This window comes from Primulina tabacum, chromosome 9 (assembly GCF_025594145.1).
Source record: "Primulina tabacum isolate GXHZ01 chromosome 9, ASM2559414v2, whole genome shotgun sequence".
Classification (NCBI taxonomy): Eukaryota; Viridiplantae; Streptophyta; class Magnoliopsida; order Lamiales; family Gesneriaceae; genus Primulina; species Primulina tabacum.
In genome coordinates, this window is record NC_134558.1 from 40,399,064 (window position 1) to 40,420,591 (window position 21,528).

Genomic DNA, 21,528 nt, shown 5'->3' on the forward strand with positions numbered 1-21,528 from the left:
ACTAATCATGATGGTATTGGTGTCAACTTGTTCACCATACAAGATTCGCATGAATGGCGTTGGTGGTCAGACCATCATTTTTTTTATTACAGCATTGGTGAACACATGTCTCTCCCTCTGTTAGATTTATGTCAATTCCCTCAAGTGGTGGTTAATTGTTGGTACCGACAAATTGTTGGTACGGTTGTGTCGGTTATACCAGTGTTTAGTTTTACTGTTTTATTTTTTAACAAATATTGTTTACACTTTTTTTAATTAAAGAAACATACTATAGAAACACATATACAAAAATAAACTGTTACGAACACGTAACACGTGCGTTTACTATGATTGTGAAGTCCAGAGATACTAAAAATTTACGAAGTATAGCACATGTCTAGACAAGTGAACACTTGTGATGTTCACTATATATAATTTTATTAAGAGTTGCTAAAAAAGCGAGTCAATTATTCTGATTAATTTATTCATCTACTTTTAGAGTGCTCCAGCTCTTTCATTAACTAACTAATTCAAGATTACTCATGTATAAAATTTTAATTGATTTTAAGATCTGCAAAATACTAAACTTAGGGGCGACCAGAGTATACGCAGAGTCAGTCAGTAAACTTAAAACCAGGGCAGTCTACTTGCCACAAAGAACTTGAATCCAAACAAATTAAGTGCAAGTACAAACAACAGTTTTCTCACTCTTCAGCAGCACTTGCAGCACTCAAGTCCACATTAAGATCAAGAACCTGCAACAGGAGATGAAAGAGATCAATTACCATTTTTCGAGTTTCATATGGCAAGCTGATGTCTTAAAATGATAACAGGAAAATATCCTTCCACTCCAAGTTATTCAATTTTACATCTAGTTCCATTAATCGGTTTAAATCTCCCAAAAGTACAACATAGATAATACATATTTTAATACAAGGTTCCCATCTTTACAACATCAATTTCACCCAACAACATAAGTGTTTAGACATTCCAGTAGCCTAAGCATATGACTGATTAAGCAAATCTATGGACTATGATGCGATATCATTTTTGTCAGAAGAAACTTTCCCCATCGCTCATCCCAGAAAGGAGACAACTGTTGAGCAGAATGAATCTATGAAGTAATGTCATAATGATAAAAAAAATTTAACATTTTGAACGGGTTCCACCAGACACGCTAACATTGCATCAAGAGGATGATAAAATGATTCTAATGCTTTTTAATCATACACAGGGAGTGGATATTCATAGATTTAATGTAATGTGATATCCTAGAAGAGAATTGGCATCATGCACCAGCTTCAGTATACTAGCGCAGCATCGTTTCTACTAGAGCATTAATATAAAGTATAAACTTCTTTACGAGGGAGTAAAATTTTCTACGAGGCTGTGTTTGTAAATTAAAATTTGCACTGAAAAAGTAACATTAGAGTTAAATACTGAACTAAAGAATTTAAGTCTCACCTTTCCAGTGATCAAGGTATACATATTCAGGACATCCACCACCGTGGACTCAAAATGAGTTGTGGCATCATAACTCTGTCACAGAGTTGAATGAGTATATAAACAAGAAAAATATTTTATCAAGCATTTGAACAGGAACAAAATTTGCTAGAAACTTACTGTAGATATAAAACAATTATCCAGAGAAGGCTCGTTGACTGGTTCATATCTGTCATAGGTGTCAAAGAAAATCTCATCCACGGGTCCAAGAAGATCAATACCAGGCTTCAGTTCAGTCTCAGGGTGATCGGTTTCTGCTTCTGTTGACACAATCGCGATATATTTCCCTTTTGGAGCAACATTGTGAGAGTAAGAGCAACAAAACAAATACCTGTAGAACAAAAAAGTAACATCTTATCGTAAATGATAATATAACCCAAGCATAGGAAATTAATAACCAATGTAAAACATTAAAACCGAAAACTGGTCAGAAGTAAAACAGCTAGGCTGCAAATTATCCCAAAGTGTCGGGTTTCTTTTCAAAAATGGGTCAAGAATACAAGCAGAAAACACAGGAATCAAAATTCCAAAAAATACAAAATAGGAAAGTTGGATTTAAGTCATAAAAAATTAGCACACTTGAGCAACCATTAAATATTACAAATGGCATTAGCTTTCAAAAAGTTATCTTTTCGGTGACCCAGCAAATTATAGGAGATACATTGCAGACAGTCATTGCAGACAGTAGCTTCCCAAGTTCATCAACCATACTTCTTTGCTAGAAGTTTATAACTCCTACTTCAATGGTCAAATAATTGCAATGCTCTAGACCAACTAGTTCTCTTTAAGTCTTTAATGGGAACAAATCAAACGTTGTTCAATAAATTACCAACCCATACAACATTTTCATTGTGGTGCCTAATAGAAACATTGAGCAGAAAAAAGAAATGCATATCGCACCCATCCCTTAATAACTACTTCACTCGTTACTAAAGCACAAGGTGCACAAGTGACCTGTAGTCTAGGCGTTTACACTTAGGTACAATATTTTAAAATATAAATTAGTGAAGATGATTATATCATCCAACTTTTGATTGTACTTTCAAACAATTGAACAACAAGAGAGACAAGTATCAATTAGTAAATTCATATCAAATATTATCATGTCACGTTTATAACTTAAATTTATACAAAATATTGCGAAAAATGTCTTTACCCTTTTAAGAGATTTCAGAAAGAGGTCGGAACTAGGTACAGGTTGGGCTTCGCCAAACCCCTCCGCCTTTGGACACTTTAATAACTATGAGACCGACAATCAGGTTTTGTGAATGACAGTTAATTAAAAATGCATTATTTCAGCAAAAAATACAGACATCTTTTGCAATCTTGAGGATTCCCTCCAAATGGATCACTACTTCAATTCCTTACCATTAGCTAAGACCACAATAACATATCAAACACATACAACAACAGTAAGACACTGTGACAACTGATTTATTACTCGCATTACACATGAAAAATTACTCCAGACCTTCGCCCTCGAGACCAAGAAAAGTCTTCGTGTCAGCAACTTCCACGGACCTAATTCACAAAGAACTGAGGGCCAATCCACCCGCCCACCCACAAACAAACACACACACACCAGAACTCCATTCTTCTTATAATGAAAATTCCGCAAATTCTGTCTAAGAGTGCCTTAACATGATGTGATTATTGGTACAATCAATCAAAAATGACAACAGAAAATACTCAGCTCACAAAATCATCACATTTCCCACAATAAGAAACATATTACATAACCTCACAGGTACAATTACTCTAGAAAAAGCAAAACAGTAATATGTACAAGTGAGTAAAGTTACTTACATATCTGATCTCCGGCCCAACTGCTTCTGAGGGAGAATAACCTGCGACGAATGAGAATCATTGGTATTTGGGATGGGGTGACTCATGATAGCTATAGCTCTGGCAACTTTTCCAACCTTCCTCACCTGTAAAAGCCTCATTGTATTATTTATCATAATGGTACATGTAGAAAATAATGTTTGAAACAAGATTTGGCTTTCCTAACCTATGACTACATGTTTAATGGTACATTGTATTTTTAATTGCAAACTGAAACGAGTGATTATTTAGGAGGAAAAATAAAGAAAAATTTTTAACTGTTAAAATAAGCAGAATATTACTTTTTAGATAAGTTTAATCATAATGAAATAAAAATACATAAAATATATTTAATAAATTAAATGGTTAGATCTAAAATAATGAATATTAATTAAGAAATATATAAAAAATAAGTTCAATAACATCATAAAAAAATTTATAATTAGTGGTAAACATTATAAATTTTTTTTTGATAAGAAATGATATTATTGATGAATAAAAATAATCACAAAAAACGAAGCAGAGGTCCACAAACATAGTAAGAACCATATTCAAAAAAAAGTAACATAATAATGTACCTCAATTCCTATACAAATATGAGATCAAGAATGATTTGAACACCAGCATGAAACCCATAATTTAATCTTGTCCCAACAATCCTCAATCGAGTCTTCTTGATCTTCAAAGATACACCTATTCCTCTCCATCCACAAGGGCCAACTCAAATAGTAAACCACCATATACCAAAAAAGTATGCCCCTACTCCGCAAATCCCGTCCGAGATCCGTCTCAAATAAATCTCATATTGATCTTGGAGATACCCAAATCAGGTCGAATTCCGCCAAAGATCTAAACCAAATACAATGTGAAAAAAGACAATGGATGATCAAATGGTCCCAAGTCTCCACCACTTGCCGACATTATACACACCAATTTGAACAGAAAACAAGAAGTAACATTTTTTGCAACATGTCAGCGATGGTAATTTTCCAAGCACTGCAATCCACAAGAATACTTGCACCATGGGATAGACGCTTTCCAAATAGCTTGATAAAGAGAAAAAGAAGGATGAGTCGAATCTAAAAAGAAAGACTCGAAGAAACATTTTACTAAAAACTACCATGAAGAATCCCAAACCCACTCCCTCTTGTCTTCTGCAGCTTCGATCAATTTGACCCTATCTAAATACTCGATCAAAGAACCTAACTCAAATGTCTCTTCATCCTTGAGATCCCGCCTAAAATAAAAATGTCAAGATAGAGTAGAAGAGTTGGATGAAGAATTGAATTGTGCAAAGTAAGAAATATGATGATTCTAGACCATCAAAATCTGGAATAAAGACGGGTAAAGATCCTGAAAATAAAAAAAAAACCCACCATGTATCTTCACAAAACCTAATTTTATCTACCCTTGACCACTGATCTCACTGACTCAAGAAAAGTCAGATAGAATCTGGAGATAAATTTTCATGAACTTCTGAAGATAAGACCCCGTCCGTCCCGTTAATTTGTGTCTCATATTTGCCAATCACAATCTTTTTTCACGACGACTCCCCTTCACTAGAAAATCTCCACCACCATGTCCCTAATAACATAGTTGTAAAAAGTGTGAACCTGGTAACCACCCAGGCGCTGACCTTGCAGGAGGCGAGCCCAGGCGCGCGGCTTTCCTGAGACGACAACAAGCACGCTTCTATATTACACTGGATCAGTTTCTCTATTTTTAACAAAAATTGGCTTCAAAGCTTAGAGCCCAAAGCTGGTTTAGGGAAAAAAAAGCCCAAAGCTGGTTTAGGGAAAAAAAAGCCAAAGCTGGTTTAGGGAAAAAAAAGCCAGAGCATAAGCCCTGAAAAATAAGAAGCAAGACCGACAATCAAAGCCCTGATATCTTATATTCTGTTTTGAAAAAAAAAACAAAAAAAAAACAATTGAAGCCCCTACTAGATATGTTTCGCCGGGACCGACAATCAAAGCCCTGATGTCTTATATTATGTTTTGGAAAAAAAAAACAATCGAAGCCCCTACTAGACATGTTTCGCCGGGCAGAACACCGATTCCGGAACGGGAACGGTCACTGACGTTCCAAAATTCCAGGACAAATCCGTGATTGCTTTGTAGCACTGTTCTTCGACGTTATAGCAGGGCTTTAACGGTGGACGGAACGGTAGCGGTCGGAGCGGAACATGTTCTCTCAACATGTTGGGTATGATCCAACTAGATATCAATAAGATGGATATGGATATCAGGGTAATTATAAATCTAGACACGATTCTTTTAATAGATCATTTGATTTTTCAACATCTGGTACACATGGAATTAGACATCCTGAATTTGATTATAGGTCGTCTCAATATATTGGTGATAGATACAATGAATCTTCATCACCCATATGGCGTGGTGTCGAACTTCATGGTCCCGAGTATAGATCTTCAAGTACAGCTGATAATTCTAGTGGGTATCGTGAATTCGGATACTATAATCGTCGTGACAAAACACTATTACAAAATCAATCATCTCATTCTAATGATCTTTCGTCATCTCAATCTAAGCAATATCCCTATGGACAATTACGTCAATATCCAAATGTTCGAAATCAATTTAATCAACGGGATACTCATGGAGAATATAACAATGATTTTGCTCCTCCACGTCACTCCTCATGGTATTAACTTTGGTAAGTAATAATTTTTAATGTGTATTTCTTATTGTGCTATTATTGTAAAATAATTTTGTATTGATATATTAATTTGTAATAACTTTATATATTTCACGTTATAGTATAATGTAATTTATATTTCAAATTTTTTACTAATTTTTTGAATTTATTAAATTTTTTTATACAACCGTTCCGCGACATAACATTGGAACTGGAATGATAGTTGTCGTTCCAAGCACCGCAATCGTTCCGGCGAACCATGCTACAAGATGAATCTCAATATGTTCTCTGTCTCAAATAATTGATCCATCAACCCTTACTGATTTATTGATGATAGTTTTGCTCCTTCGCGTATTGAGTAGCGAGTGAAAAAAATTTGTACTGCAATCCCATTCTCTGACCCATTTAACCTTAGCCTTTTGACTGATCATTTGATTTCTTTAACAGATTAAGCCTTCTAAGGCGCATCTAGCTTCTCTTCTCTCATTCGCCAGAGTGATTGATCCCTGGCCTTCACTCACCGATACGTCCACCTCACAGATCTTCTTTTCCATCTCCACACCCTGCACTTATAAATTCCCAAAGACCTCTTCATTCCACTTCTTAATATTCGTCTATAAAACCTTAAGCTTCCACGGTAAACATTAATTGACGGGAAGCTTAATTTTGACAATAAAGAATTACTAAATTATTTTAAAATAATTAAATAAGTAAAACATGTGTATGAAATAAAGAAACATGTAGGGAGCAATTTGATAAAACAAAAAATAGAGACAACCAAAAACAAAATGGAGTCCTTATTTATGTTTTGAAAGTTATTCTATTATATCTATTGTTCATTCATAAACATAAGCTTTCAAACAAGACTTTTTACCTATTTATAATTTCTAGAGGAGTGAAAGACATAACCCGCTTGCTTTTAGGACTCCCAAATGATTGCTTTCTAGGAAAAACTATTTTTGGGCGTTAAAAAGTGTATCGAGGGCACACTGAGATTATATAAATAACAGAGCACTTCAAAAGGGTAAAATGTTAGAAAATTACATGCAGAGGTTCAGAACAAGATCACTACAAATTGAAACTGATACACTTTGAATTAAGAAAGAGGATTACCTTATTAGGAAGGTAGGAAGGATCGCATACAACCTTCTTGCACTGGGCCGTCTCCCCTTCGGATGTAACACCAATCACCTGGCCTTCATCATTAAACTCTACCTGACATTTGACCAATTCCAAGTCAGCAGTCACAGCATTAAATCACCCTAAACAACCAAAAACCAACAAAACCAAGAAGAAATGTAGCAAGCAATAACTAAAGTTATAACAATTGGAGCGACAATATCATGCTCAGTGATAAGCAGGATAAAGCAGGATACTAATAAAAAAGTATACTGTAACTGAAATTATGAAAACATATGACTACCAATTATAACAAATAATAAAAGAAACAAAAGAATGACCAATTGGAAAAAATGTGAAAAAGAAAAAAGAAACTACTGTAACACATTTTATGACAACCACGAGTTCTAGAAAACCCCGTTAGAATGGTACGTTAAACGGAATTTCTCACCAAAAGAAGTTATATACTCAACTGTCAAACACCAAAAGTCTTGTTCTATGAGGTATGCCATCAAAATATTCCATAGATAAATTACAAGTTTAAGTTCAGTGTAGTTTAGGTTCCATCCCCTTTTGGAGAGTTACCTTCTTCCAATAATTCTAACCCAAAACAACAAATTCATATTAGTATGCTTCCAAGTCAAAGTTTTCACCCAGAAATGTCTTCGTTTTGAAGATTTTCTATCAATATAACAATGGTGGGAAAGATAATTGCATGCCAGCAGAAATTGGTAGTTAGAGAGCAAAATTACAAGTCGGATAATCTTTAGTGAAACAATCGAAGAACCTAATTTCAATATCATTTTCTTTCAACATTTCCATATCTGTAGTCTGTACACAATAGATTCCTTTGTATGCTGACTTTGTTGGAGAGGGGTAATAGGCTGGTGCCACAACGAGTGGAGTGAACAAGAGAGAAATACATGAAGTAAATTACCTTGCACTCGGGCTTATTCAGCATATAGGTCCCACCATATACAGCACTAAGGCGAGCAAATGCCTGGAAATATTAAGTAGCAGAGAAAGAAGCTAGCATGAGACAGAATATCTGAGAGAAGAAAACAAGATCAAGGCAGAATGCAAAAGGGAATAATATTTTCTTAGGATAAAAGACAAAGTGATGATCTCATGCATCCAACCCCAATTACACTTTTAATATTAAAAAAAGATTGGTTCAGAATAAAGAGGTAAACCTGGGGTAGCTCTCCTAGGCCATATAATGGATAGATGTACGGTGATCCTCCCGCAAAGCGGGCCAAAGACTCCTCATAAAGCTTTAACACAAAGAGATATTTCAGAAAGGGACTCAAGAGCACAAGAAAAAGAAAGTGGAACTGAGAACTTTCTTGAGGTCCAAGCGAGAATTACCTTCATCCTTTTCACAGTATCCAAAGCTGGCTCATCCAAGTAACGATCATCTCTGTGAAGAGCCAACGCGTGACCGATGACATCCACAGTGTTGTCATCAAGACCATACTTGCTGTCGGAGGGGTACAATATTCATCTCAGAACAAGTTGAAGGTATTACAAGTTTTAAAGAACTGAGTATATTATTCATTGGAAACCAGAATGGTTAAATAAACATAATGGATTGAAGAAATATGTATGGATTTTTTTTATTGCTTTTGCTGTCAAATTGCCAATCATACCCCTACATACATGGTTACCAGATACCCATGGAGAAGCACATTATAGTACTTATATGCTGACTGTAAAGAAAAAGGATTCTTTTTGTACCCCCAATAACTTGCATGTATATAGTCTCAAAAAATGAAAATATGCAGTTCAAGAATAGGCTAAAATATATTTTTCTTTATCAAGACAAACTGATAAAGATATTAATCATGCTACAAAGACAGGTTCTGCATAATGCTTAAAGGACAAATCCCCGTAGAAAGATTAACATTTGAGGAAAAAGATCCCACCAAATACAAGATATAAAAAAATTTGTGGAAATACACTCAACATCAATGAGATAACAGTGGAAAAACTCTAATATTTGAATCTTGACAAATTCAAATACATTGCAAAAGAGTCCTCAGAGTAAACTTAACCTCATTTATTGCTTTGGGTAAGCTAAAATAATCACTAATGCACAACACTGTAAAGTACACATCTCGATCCACCTCATCTTTGTTAACCCTTTGATACTAAACTTATTGATACTCCCACTGCAATTTAAAAAAAAAATTTAAAGTGCACAAATTACATGAGCCAACCTAGTGAGCTCAAAAGATGAAAGTATCTTGCCAGACTCCACGCAGGTCCATAGGGAATCTTATCACACACCACACAAAAGGATCCTTGAAATATAAGGATGGACTAAGACTGCACGCGCGCGCGCACCCACGTATATATATGTTTGTCTTCAGATAAAAGTTCCTAGAGTGATAACAAATAATGCATATGTAAAGTCATTGGTCATACGCAATAAACTCCCTGGTTGGAACTCTAGTCAAATCAATCCCTTCATGTGTTTTAGGATCATCTTCCTTGTAACATTGGGCATAGATGAACAGTTTTCGAGCACGTCGTTTCTCAAAGATGCCCATAAGTGGCGATTTGAGGGCCTCCACGTCAGTTGCAGGCACCTTGTGAATCTGTTACATTTTATTTACAGCAAAATCCAGCCAGAATCAACAATTCTAGATAATCTAAACAACATAAACTTGTGACAAATAACTAAGCAAAGAAAAAAGCCTATGTTTTTACCTTCCCCTTATTGTACACAAAACTGCCATCAACAGCTTTGAAATACAAGTATTTAGTAACATCAGTATGAATTAAGACCCGCACAAGTGCACCGTTTGCCATAATGTACTGAGAAAATGAATGAGTCTTAGTGGCATCATCGCTAGAAAGCTAAAGGAACAAAATCTTCAAAATGACGTCAAACAAGACACAAATAATAAAAACCTTAGGGACCATGTCAACATTATAATCTCTGCTAGGACCCAGGTGAGCTGGTGGCTTATCACTCCCTCTAAACCTCTTCCATAGCTGCATAAAAAAGCCAATAATAATAATAACTGAAAATGAGAATTCCATTCAAATTCTTGAATGCATAATGGAGATGTTTGTTGGCATCGGTTCTCTAGCCAAAACAAAATATAATAATACCTGAATGAGATTGAGAGAGCTTGATTCTCCACCATAATAATCGTTCCGATCCATATGTAGAACCTAATTTGAAAGGCATAACAATGTCAAGCCCAATAAGAGTGAAATAAAATTTCAAAGGCACTGTGGTAATGATGAATAATTGGCGAGAAATCTACGAAACTTAAATCTGCATTACATATAGATTTAATAAGTAGTTATGAATACATAAGTATGCAATTTATGCATGTCAATGTCTATTAATGCTATCTATAACATATTACTAAATTTTTTTTTACCTTTTTATTCTTTTACTTGTATACAAAAAATGCACAATATATTTGGACCCTGGCAACTTTTGAAACTAGATAAGTTTTACAAAGAGAAAATTTTAAAATAAATCATGCATGGCATCAGTTAAGCAACGTGGAAAATACACCAATTATTATGTCTTCGCCATTCTAGAGCCAAATAAGTTTTTGACATAATCATGAGCTACCCCATCAATATATTTGGTAACACCTATTTGATATTAACAGGAGCGTATAGTATACTATTCTTTGTTCCTTCAGGCTCATGTGAAGTAAGGTATTGACCCCTAAATTGCATCAGTTTACACCCTGATATTCTTCAAAACAGTTTACATATAGATAATCTGCCTATCCGCCAAGGCAAAATAAGCACTCACCAAGCACAGTTGGGGTTTCCATTTTCATGGTGTTCTAGCTAATATCATTGGGTTTTTATGGATTAATGCTCCCTTTTGTCATTAAACTAAGAATTTGGTTAAGTTGTTCAACATAGATTTCGAACTTCCAGCACATGTGACAAGAATATAGGGTGAAAGTGAAAGCGACAGTTTCTGTACCATATATGGTGGCATGAAGGGAAGAAGCTTCCAAATAAAGCACTCACTAAGCAAATTCTCAGATACCACTCACATACTATGTCAATCCAAATCCGAACGTGATTAACAAATCCCCCCTCATTTTCTAGAGCCTATCAGATTTGTGCCATCAATGTCAAAATTATCGCACCTGCTAGCTATTCCTTGGAGTTTGAGTCCACTTATTCTATCAGGAAATTTTTGCAACTGTTTGCATGAAAATATCAACTTAGTGCGCATTTGAAGGAATATAACCAAAGTATAAATGCATTAAAAAAATTCAACCAAACGACTGCCAATAACGTGACCGAGTAAATATATAGGAAATGGATTTGACTCCTGGCGGCATCGTGTGGTTCATGCCAATTATTTCCGCAAAAATTTTAATCGAATGCATGTAAATATGTAATAGGCCAAAAATTGGCAGCATTCATAATCAGCCAGATCATTTGAAATTAACCCTAGATCCATTTCCCAAATTTCCCATAAAAAAATCACTCATCAGAACAAAAATCAGATAAATCTGAATAAATACGATTCGTACGTATGATGGGGGGGGGGGGGGGGGGGGGGTTGGCAAAAAAAATGGATAAAATGGAGCTTCAATTAAATCAGAAATAATAATTACAATAAATGAAACCTTAACACCATCGACGGACAAGAGACCGCTGAGAATGCATTCCTTGAGACCCGTCCCCAACACAATCACATCGTACTCTTCATCCATCTTAGTTGATTTCTCAACGAAATCCAATAATCTCAATCAGCCGTCAAAAAAATCAGCCAGAAAGACGATCGATCGCCGATAAAAGTGAAAACTAGGGATTTTTGTCAGTCGAAGGAATGGAGAAATTGTTGCGTGCGTGGATGGATCTAGACGTAGGCCGTAGGGCATATGACTAGCAGTATGGCGAGTTTTGAAAGTGCTCTGCCTATTTGATATATATATATATATACATTATTTATCACTTTTTTTAAAAAAATAAAAATAAAATTAACGTGGTATTTCACTTATTTATACGATATTATTAAATTTTAGATATTAAATTTTAGATATTAAACTATCTGTTGAAAATAATATTTGAATGTTGAAAAATAATAGTTGAATATTTGATTGTTGAAAATAAGAGTTGTAAAATTAGAAATTTGTGTGTGATGATGTAGGTAATGATGTATTTTATTTTTGGATTATTTGTAAAGATTTCTATAAATAGATCTCTCATTTGTGAAGAAATTCACAATTGAGTAGAGAGAAAAATATTATAAAGTGTGTTGTTTGGTAAATTTTGAGAGTTTGAGATTTTTACTTTTTACCATAAATTTTTACTTTTTCACAACACGTTATCAGCACGAAGCTCTAAAAGTCCTCCATACTTTTCCAAGCTCCAAACAGAAGAAAAAGGTAGCAAAAGTAATAATATTTATTTTACTGTTATTTATTTATTGTGTATATATTTAATATATAATATAATGTTATTATTAGAAATAATAAAAAAAATTTCAAAAACTTGTTATAAATCCTGGGATGATGTTAAGACGACATCCCACACTCCCGGTAAGGGATACGACAAGTATAAAAGCCTATAAGATTTTTAAACAAAATAACTTATGACACATCATTATAATAATGTGATATGATATACATAATTATTTAAACATGACTAATATTATATACACCATATTATTACCATAAAATTATACAAATATATACATTTATTTTTTTTGTGCACCAACGGTCATAAACGGTAACAAAACGGCTAGTTTTTGCCCTATAAATATGATCTCACAAACTATTTCAATCACTCCAATTTTCTCCTATTCTCTAAAAATTATTCTTCATCAAATTTTTCGAAGAAAAAAGAAGATGACTTTCTCAAGGTTATTTTTAATTATTTTGGTTATCATACTCACGAGTCTTTTATTTATCGGAGAATATCCTCCTCGTGTGTTTTCTTTATTTTTACAAATGCTTGTACTTGTTGTTTATCCATTACTTTGTATTGCAATATTCATTAACTAATAAAATGCATCGTAATTTTTTAGTACCACCATGTCAAATTTGACAAAGCTCGAATTTGTTGCGCTCGACATCACGGGAAAAAATTATATGCCATGGACTCTCGATGTAGAAATGCATCTTGAGTCATTGGGTCTAAGCGAGACCATTAAAAAAAATGGTATATCTTCATCACAAGAAAAAGCAAAAGCTATAATATTTTTGCGTCGACGTCTCGATGAAGGTTTAAAATGTGAATATCTCATCGAAAAAGATCTCATGACTCTGTGAAAAAGATTGAAAGAAAGATTTGAACATATAAGGGAAGTTATACTTCCGACCGCCCGTGATGAATGGAATATGTTAAGATTCCAAGATTTTAAGAAAGTCAGTGATTATAATTCAGCGATGTATCGAATAATCTCGCAGCTAAAATTTTGTGGACATGAGGTTACAGAATCGAAAATGCTTGAAAAAACATTTTCCACGTTTCACGCATCAAACATAACTTTACAGCAACAATATAGAGTGCGTGGATTTGCGAGATATTCTGAACTCATCGCCTGTCTTCTTGTGGCGGAAAAGAACAATGAGCTATTAATGAGAAATCATCAATCCCGACCCATTGGATCAACAGCATTTCCAAAAGTAAATGCTGTGAGTAAAAATGAATTTAAACCTGAAAATCAAAATCAAATTCAAAGACAAGGTTTTGGTCGAGGTCGAGGACGTGGTCGTGGTCGTGGTCGTGGACGTGGAATTGGCCGTGGTCGTGGTCGAGGCCGTGGTTTTGAAAACAATAGAGATAGTTATTTTTATAATTCATCTCAAAAGAGCGTCACGAACCACCCACAGAAAAGACATCATGAGAACATGAGTGTTAATGAAAATCACTCGAAAAGATTTGAAAGTTCTTATTTCAGATGCGGCACTCGAGGACATTGGTCTCGTATTTGTCGAGCCTCTGAGCACCTTTGCAAGCTCTATAAAGAATAGATAAAGGGGAAAGAAAAAAAGACCATCTTCACTGAACGCAGTGACCGTTTGAGTGATTCAACTCATTTTGATGCTGCTGATTTTATGAATGATTTCTCTGGAAATGATCAATATGTTGGTGTGATAGAAATGAACAATATTGATGCTACTGATTTTCTCAATGATTTCTCTGAGAATGAACAATATAATGGTAGAATATAAATGTACAATAATTTATTTTTCATGTATTCATATAATAATGTTTTATTGTACAATTATGATATGTGTTATATTTACATATATATTGTCAGTAATCTTATTTCATTGCATATTTTTTTTGAAGTTCAAATATGGAAAATGCTATGAGCAAAGCTGAAGTTTGCATACCCGATAGTGGTACAACGCACACTATCCTCCGAGATAAAAGATATTTCTTGGAACTAAAACCAACAAAAACAACGGTGAATACAATATCAGGTCCTGTAGACTTGATTGAAGGATGTGGTAAAGCACAATTTTTGTTACCTAATAGTACAAAATTTTTGATCAATGATGCTTTATATTCACCACAATCGAAAAGAAATTTGTTGAGTTTTAATGATATATATTCCCATGGGTATGATACTCAAAAAATTAATGAAGGGAATGAGAAATATATGTGTCTTATCACATATAAATCAGGAAAGAAATATGTGATTGAAAAACTACCAATGCTCCCTACTGTATTGCATTATACACATATAAGTCCCATTGAATCAAACATGGTAGTAGATAATTCTTCAATATTAACCAATTGGCATGATCGATTAGGACATCCTGGTTCAACAATGATGCGAAGAATCATAGAAAATACACATGGTCATCCACTGAAAGACCAGAAGATCTTTCAGAATAATAAGTTTCAATGTAAAGCATGTTCTCTTGGAAAACTTATTATAAGACCATCACCAGTCAAAATCCAAACTGAATCACCAATGTTTCTTGAACGTATTCAGGGTGATATTTGTGGACCAATTCATCCACCATGTGGACCATTCAGATACTTTATGGTATTGATTGATGCCTCCAGCAAATGATCACGTGTATGTTTATTGTCAACTCGAAATGTTGCATTTGCAAGATTACTTGCTCAAATAATAAAATTGAGGAATCAATTTCCCGATTATACAATCAAGCAAATTAGACTTGATAATGCTGGTGAATTTACTTCCCAAACTTTCAATGATTATTGTATGTCTGTGGAATCATTGTTGAGCATCATGTTGCTCATGTACATACACATAATTGATTGGCTGAATCATTGATTAAACGTCTGCAAATGATTGCTAGACCAATGATTATGAAAACAAAGCTCCCTATTTCTATATGGGGACATGCAATTTTACATGCTGCTTCATTAATTCGCATCAGACCAAGTGCATATCATAAATACTCCCCATTGCAGCTTGCATTTGGTAAAGAACCAGACATTTCTCATCTGAGAATTTTTGGATGTATGATGTATGTGCCTATTACACCACCGCAACGAAAGAAAATGGGACCTCAAAGAAAGGTTGGAATTTATATCGGTTATGATAGTCCATCAATCATTCGATATCTTGAACCTCAGACAGGCGACGTGTTCACAGCACGTTTTGCTGATTGTCATTTTAATGAGGAAATCTTCCCAATGTTAGGGGGAGAACAGAAACATACCGAAAAAGAAATTACATGGTATGTATCATCATTGTTACATATGGATCCAAGAACAAAAAATGTGAAAAAGATGTACAGCAAATTGTGCACTTGCAAAGAATAGCAAATCAAATACCAGATGCATTTGCAGACACAAAAGGGTAACTAAATCATATATACATGCTGCAAATGCCCCTGCTCGAATTGAAATTCCGAAGAAACAAATTGAAGATACTCATGATGTCATTAAACGCCTGAAGCGTGGAAGGCCAGTCGGTTCCAAGGATAAAATTCCTCGAAAAAGAAAATTAATAGAGAAACACGATGATCACAAAATAAAGAATTATGTTCCTGAAGAAACACACAATGATCAAAAAATAGAGAATGGTGTTCCTGAAGAAACATATGATGATGAAAATATTCTGTCAGAACCACAAACTGACGAGAATCATGAAATCTCTATCAATTATATTAATACTGGAAAAATATGGAACCGAAAAGATATAGAAGAAATTGATGATATATTTTCTTATAATGTGGCAATCGACATCATAAATAATAATGAAGATCATGAACCAAAATCTTTTGGTGAATGTAAAAATCGGCAGGATTGGATAAAATGGAAAGAAGCCATCCAGGTTGAATTGGATTCGCTAAATAAACGTAATGTTTTTGGACCTATAGTCCTTACACCTGAAGGTGTAAAACCTGTTGGATACAAATGAGTTTTATTCGAAAGCGAAATGAGAAAAATGAAATAGTAAGATATAAAGCTCGACTTGTTGCGCAAGGTTTTTCTCGAAGGCCTGGAATTGATTATGAAGAAACGTATTCTCCCGTGATGGATGCAATTATGTTTCCGTATTTGATTAGCTTGGCGGTATCTGAAAATTTAGAAATGCGTCTTATGGATGTTGTTACAGCTTACTTATATGGATCACTTGATAGTAATATATATATGAAAATCCATGAAGGATTTAAGATGCCTGAAGTACAAAGTTCAAAACCCAGAGAATGTTATTCTGTGAAATTACAAAGATCATTATATGGGTTAAAGCAATCCGGTCGAATGTGGTATAATCGACTAAGTGATCACTTGATGAAAAAGGGATATGTAAATAATTCAATATGCCCTTGTGTTTTCATTAAGAAAACAACATCCGGATGCGTAATTATTGCTGTATATGTTGATGATTTAAACATCATTGGAACGAATAAGGAAATTCAAGAAGTTGTGTCATACTTGAAGGAAGAATTTGAAATGAAGGATCTTGGAAAAACCAAGTATTCTGTGGGTTTACAAATTGAACAAAAAGAATGTGGAATGTTTGTTCACCAGACAAATTATACAGAAAAGATCCTTAAACGTTTTAATATGGATAAATCAAATCCTTTAAGTACTCCAATGGTTGTTAGATCATTAAACATAGAAAAGGATCCATTCCGTCCATGTGAAGATGATGAAGATATTCTTGGTCCAGAAGTACCATATCTAAGTGCTATCGGTGCCCTTATGTATCTTACAAATTGTACAAGGCCTGATATATCTTTTGCCGTAAATTTGTTGGCAAGATTTAGCACATATCCAACAAAGAGACACTGGAACGGAATTAAACATATATTTCGTTATCTACGAGGAACGACAGACTTGGGACTTTTGTATTCATAAGATGCTAATCCAAGTATAATTGGTTATGCCGATGCTGGATACTTATCTGATCCACACAAGGCACGTTCCCAAACTGGATATGTATTTACTCGTGGAGGCACTGCAATTTCTTGGCGTTCACGGAAACAAACGCTCGTAACAACTTCATCAAACCATGCCGACATTATTGCACTACATTAAGCAAGCCGTGAATATGTGTGGTTAAAATCAATGACCCAACATATCCAAATCTCATGCGAATTATCATTCGACGAGAAGCATGTGATACTATATGAAGATAATGCTGCATGTGTTGCTCAAATGAAAGAGGGATACATAAAAAGCGACAGAACTAAACATATTACTCATAAGTTCTTCGCATTCACCAAAGAGCTAGAGAAGAATAAATGTATTGATGTTCGTCACATTCAATCAAGTGAAAACTCATCAGATCTCTTCACAAAGGCACTTCCTACATCAATATTCAGAAAGCACATATATAATATTGGGATACGCAATCTACGAAATTTGTGAAGAATTCGTGTCAACATGAGGGGGAGCTTACGTGACTGCACTCTTTTTCCCTTACTATGGTTTTTATCCAATGAGTTTTTCCTAGTAATGTTTTTAACGAGGCATTACAAAAACACGTAATGAAGACATCATCGTATCATGATCATCATCACAAGGGGGAGTGTTGAAAATAATATTTGAATGTTGAAAAAGTAATAGTTGAATATTTGAATGTTGAAAATAAGAGTTGTAAAATTAGAAATTTGTGTGTGATGATGTAGGTAATGATGTATTTTATTTTTGGATTATTTGTAAAGATTTCCTATAAATAGATATCTCATTTGTGAAGAAATTCACAATTGAGTAGAGAGAAAAATATTATAAAGTGTGTAGTTTGGTAAATTTTGAGAGTTTGAGATTTTTACTTTTTACCATAAATTTTTACTTTTTCACAACACTAACTAGTTTTTAATATCATGATGTGTTTTAATAATCATATATATTAATAAATTGTTAAAACTTTAATACAACGATGGATAGAGTCTTTGTTTTGTAAACATCAAGTTATATGTTTATTCATACATGGATCTTTTTTTTCTTATCTATTTTTTAATTTATGTATCAAAATTATAGTGTAGTCACTCACTATTTCTTATAATTACATTTTATTTTCATTTAAATATAAATCAAATGAATTATAAAATATATTATACAATCATGCAACGCTTGTATCAGTGTCCTATAACACTTCCGACCATTTTCAACCATTGACATTTATCAAGCTTTTGTGTTTGACACGGATTAGATCCGATACTCAATTATAATTTATTCACATCTAAAAAATGTCAAAAATATCTGCAAGAGGCGTTGATTTTTTTATACTGGCATTGATTTAAACCTGTGTAAAAATTTTAAAAATATATAATTGTTCACCCACTTTACTATGATATTGTGATAAATAAAAAAATATTTGTTTTTTTAGTAAAAATATATTAATTTTCTTAAAATGATATAATCTATGGTGATACCCCATGGATGAGCCCATTACCCCTGGCTCATCCCTAGCCCAAATGGAAGACAGGCCCATCAAGGGCTCAGGTATTCTCTTATAAATACCAGGTTTGATTGTTAATTCATTAATTCATTATATCGTTTTCGGCAGCACCCTTAGCTGCTCCCCCCATATATCCTCAGTCTTTGACTTGAGCGTCGGAGGGGCTACGCCAGGACACCCTCCTGGCCCCCTCCTAACGATCTTATTTGTGATTTCAGGCTCAGGATAATTTCAGAACCTGCGTCTGGACTAGTGACACTTGCTGGAATCGAACCCTAAATTTCCCGTGAGTATCACTTGGCGTCGTCTGTGGGAACACTTGAGTTGAGACGTAGAGATGGTAGGCAAGAAAGGAAGTAGAAGAGTTACCTCGGCATCATCGCGTCCTCAGAGGGGACCCGAACAATCTCATGTTGAGACAAGACAAGAACAACTGCGTCTTGAGACGAGACAAGAACAATCTCGTCAAGAGACAAGAACCGAGCAGTCCCTTCACGAGACAAGGGTCGAGCAACCCCGTCCCAATGAGAATGTGGGGAACTTGACCCTGGAGCAGTTGTGCCACTTTATCACTCGGACAGTGGATGAGGCTATGAAGAGGAACCAAGAATCTATGTTTGCTGAAGAGGCAAGCCACTCGCCAAGAGCAAGAGGAACATGTTGAGGGCCACCAAAGCAGGGTTGAAGAGACACAGCCCCACCAAAGTAGGGAAGTTAGTGAGATAGAAGAGATATGGAAGGAAATACAGATGTTGAGGCAGCAGTTGGGAAGCAGAGCGCCGACATCCAAGAGAGGAAGTCTCTTTTCACTAGCCATTTTAGAAGAAGGACTTCCTCCAAATTTTCGACAGTCGAATGTGGGAGAGTACGATGGACATACTGACCCCGAAAAACACTTGGGGAGATTTGAAAATGCGGCCCTATTACATCAATATTCAGACGGGGTCAGGTGCAGGGTGTTTCTGGACACTGCTGGTGAGGTCAGCTCAGCAATGGTTTAACACCTTGCAACCCAACTCTATACGATCTTTTGAGGATTTTTCAACTGCTTTCTTGCACAGATTCGCTAGCAGCAAAAAACACCAAAAAAACTATTTGAGCCTGTTTGTGGTGAAACAACAAGAAGATGAAACTTTGCGAGAGTTTGTTCAGCGTTTCAACAACGCAGCGTTAGAGATACCAGCGGCCACTCCTGACATCATGATAAATGCCTTCACACAAGGACTGAGGGGAGGGGAGTTTTTCAAGTCGCTGGTCAAGAAGCCTCCGTTGAGCTATGATGATCTGTTGGCTCGAGCTGAGAAATATGTAAACTTGGAAAGATGCCCAACGGTACAGAAGGATGGAGAGTCGGCCCGGAGGAAGTAGAGTTGAGGGAGCGGAGAAAGGAGGAAAGGAAGAGGGGTGCGGGGGAAAGAGAGGAAGACAGAGCTAGTAGTAGAAGACAATTCTCATCCCATGTTCCCCTAGATAGGAGTCGGGACGAGGTGATGGAGGTGAGGGAGCCCGCGGGGAGGTGGGAGAAGTCGCGAAGGGTTGGGTGCAGTGCTAGATTGCCTTCACAGGATAGACGAGAAGGATCCTCATTCAGGAGTCGACAAAGGTCTCGCTCTCCCCCTAGGCGTGGTCAAGGCCCTCCATGGATAAATCAGAGGATGGGTGAGCAGAGAGGGGAAGGTCGATGTCAAGGTGTCCCTCAGGAGCTCGTGGAACCGAGGAGGGGAATGAATGAGGATAACCACCCTACGAGAGGAATGATTCATATGATCTCAGGGGGGTGCTACTGATGGAGACTCTGGGCGAGCTCAGAAAGCACATGGGAGAAGGTTGGAGAACTTTGAGATATCTAGGGGTGCAGACTTACCACAAGACCCCGTCATCAGCTTTGGGCCGGAAGACCTCCGAGGCAGTTGTACCTCCACATAACGATGCCCTGGTGGTAACGACCACCATTGCCAATTATGATGTGGCGAGAATATTTATTGATAATGGAAGCCCCATGAACGTCTTGTTCAAGAGCACGTTGGATCAAATGAAGATGGGAGGATTTGAGTTTGAGCCGGTATCCACCCTGCTGTATGAGTTTGCAGAACATGTCATCTTGCCTTTGGGTCAGATTGTTCTTCCCCTATCCTTGGGGACTGATCCTCGGCGGGTAACAAAGATGATAACCTTCACTGTAGTAGATACCCCGTCAGCGTATAGTGGAATTCTAGGACGACCAGCCCTGAAGGATTTTAGAGCACTAGCTTCCAGTTATCATCAGAAGCTTAAGTTTCCTGTGGGAAAAGGAGTTGGAGTCCTGTGCGGGGACCAAAAATTCGCATGTCGTTGTTATGAAAGAATCGTGAAAGAAGAAGAAAAGAGAGGTCACGAGCATTCGCATGGAAGCTTGAGCTCACTCTTGCAGTTGTAGAGTCATTCGGAGAAGCTTCTAAATGGGTAACTTTGTCATGTGGAGGTACAAGGGGAGCTGCGAGGAAAGTTGGAGAATGCGCTGGGTAAGGCTCTAAAGAGTTGATATTTAATAAAGCCAAATTCTTATATTAAGTTCGTGGTTGTTCTTGTATTATGAGGATTATATGAATTTTGTTTTACCTACT

At 35.7% G+C, this 21,528-nt stretch overlaps 1 protein-coding gene across 1 annotated transcript; it reads right to left on the reverse strand.

The window, feature by feature from the left end:
* Window positions 1–522: 522 nt before the first annotated feature.
* Window positions 523–11,997, reverse strand: LOC142556202 (guanosine nucleotide diphosphate dissociation inhibitor 2-like). The gene is made up of 13 exons (XM_075667526.1): window positions 11,706–11,997; window positions 10,201–10,263; window positions 9,997–10,080; window positions 9,793–9,900; window positions 9,508–9,680; window positions 8,449–8,560; window positions 8,274–8,354; window positions 8,018–8,080; window positions 7,075–7,176; window positions 3,289–3,413; window positions 1,603–1,813; window positions 1,444–1,518; window positions 523–734 (listed from the first exon to the last, which is right to left on the reverse strand). The coding sequence occupies exons 1-13, from the start codon at window positions 11,790–11,792 to the stop codon at window positions 684–686; spliced, it is 1,335 nt and encodes a 444-aa protein (XP_075523641.1). The 5' UTR covers window positions 11,793–11,997; the 3' UTR covers window positions 523–683.
* Between the last annotated feature and the right edge of the window lie 9,531 nt (window positions 11,998–21,528).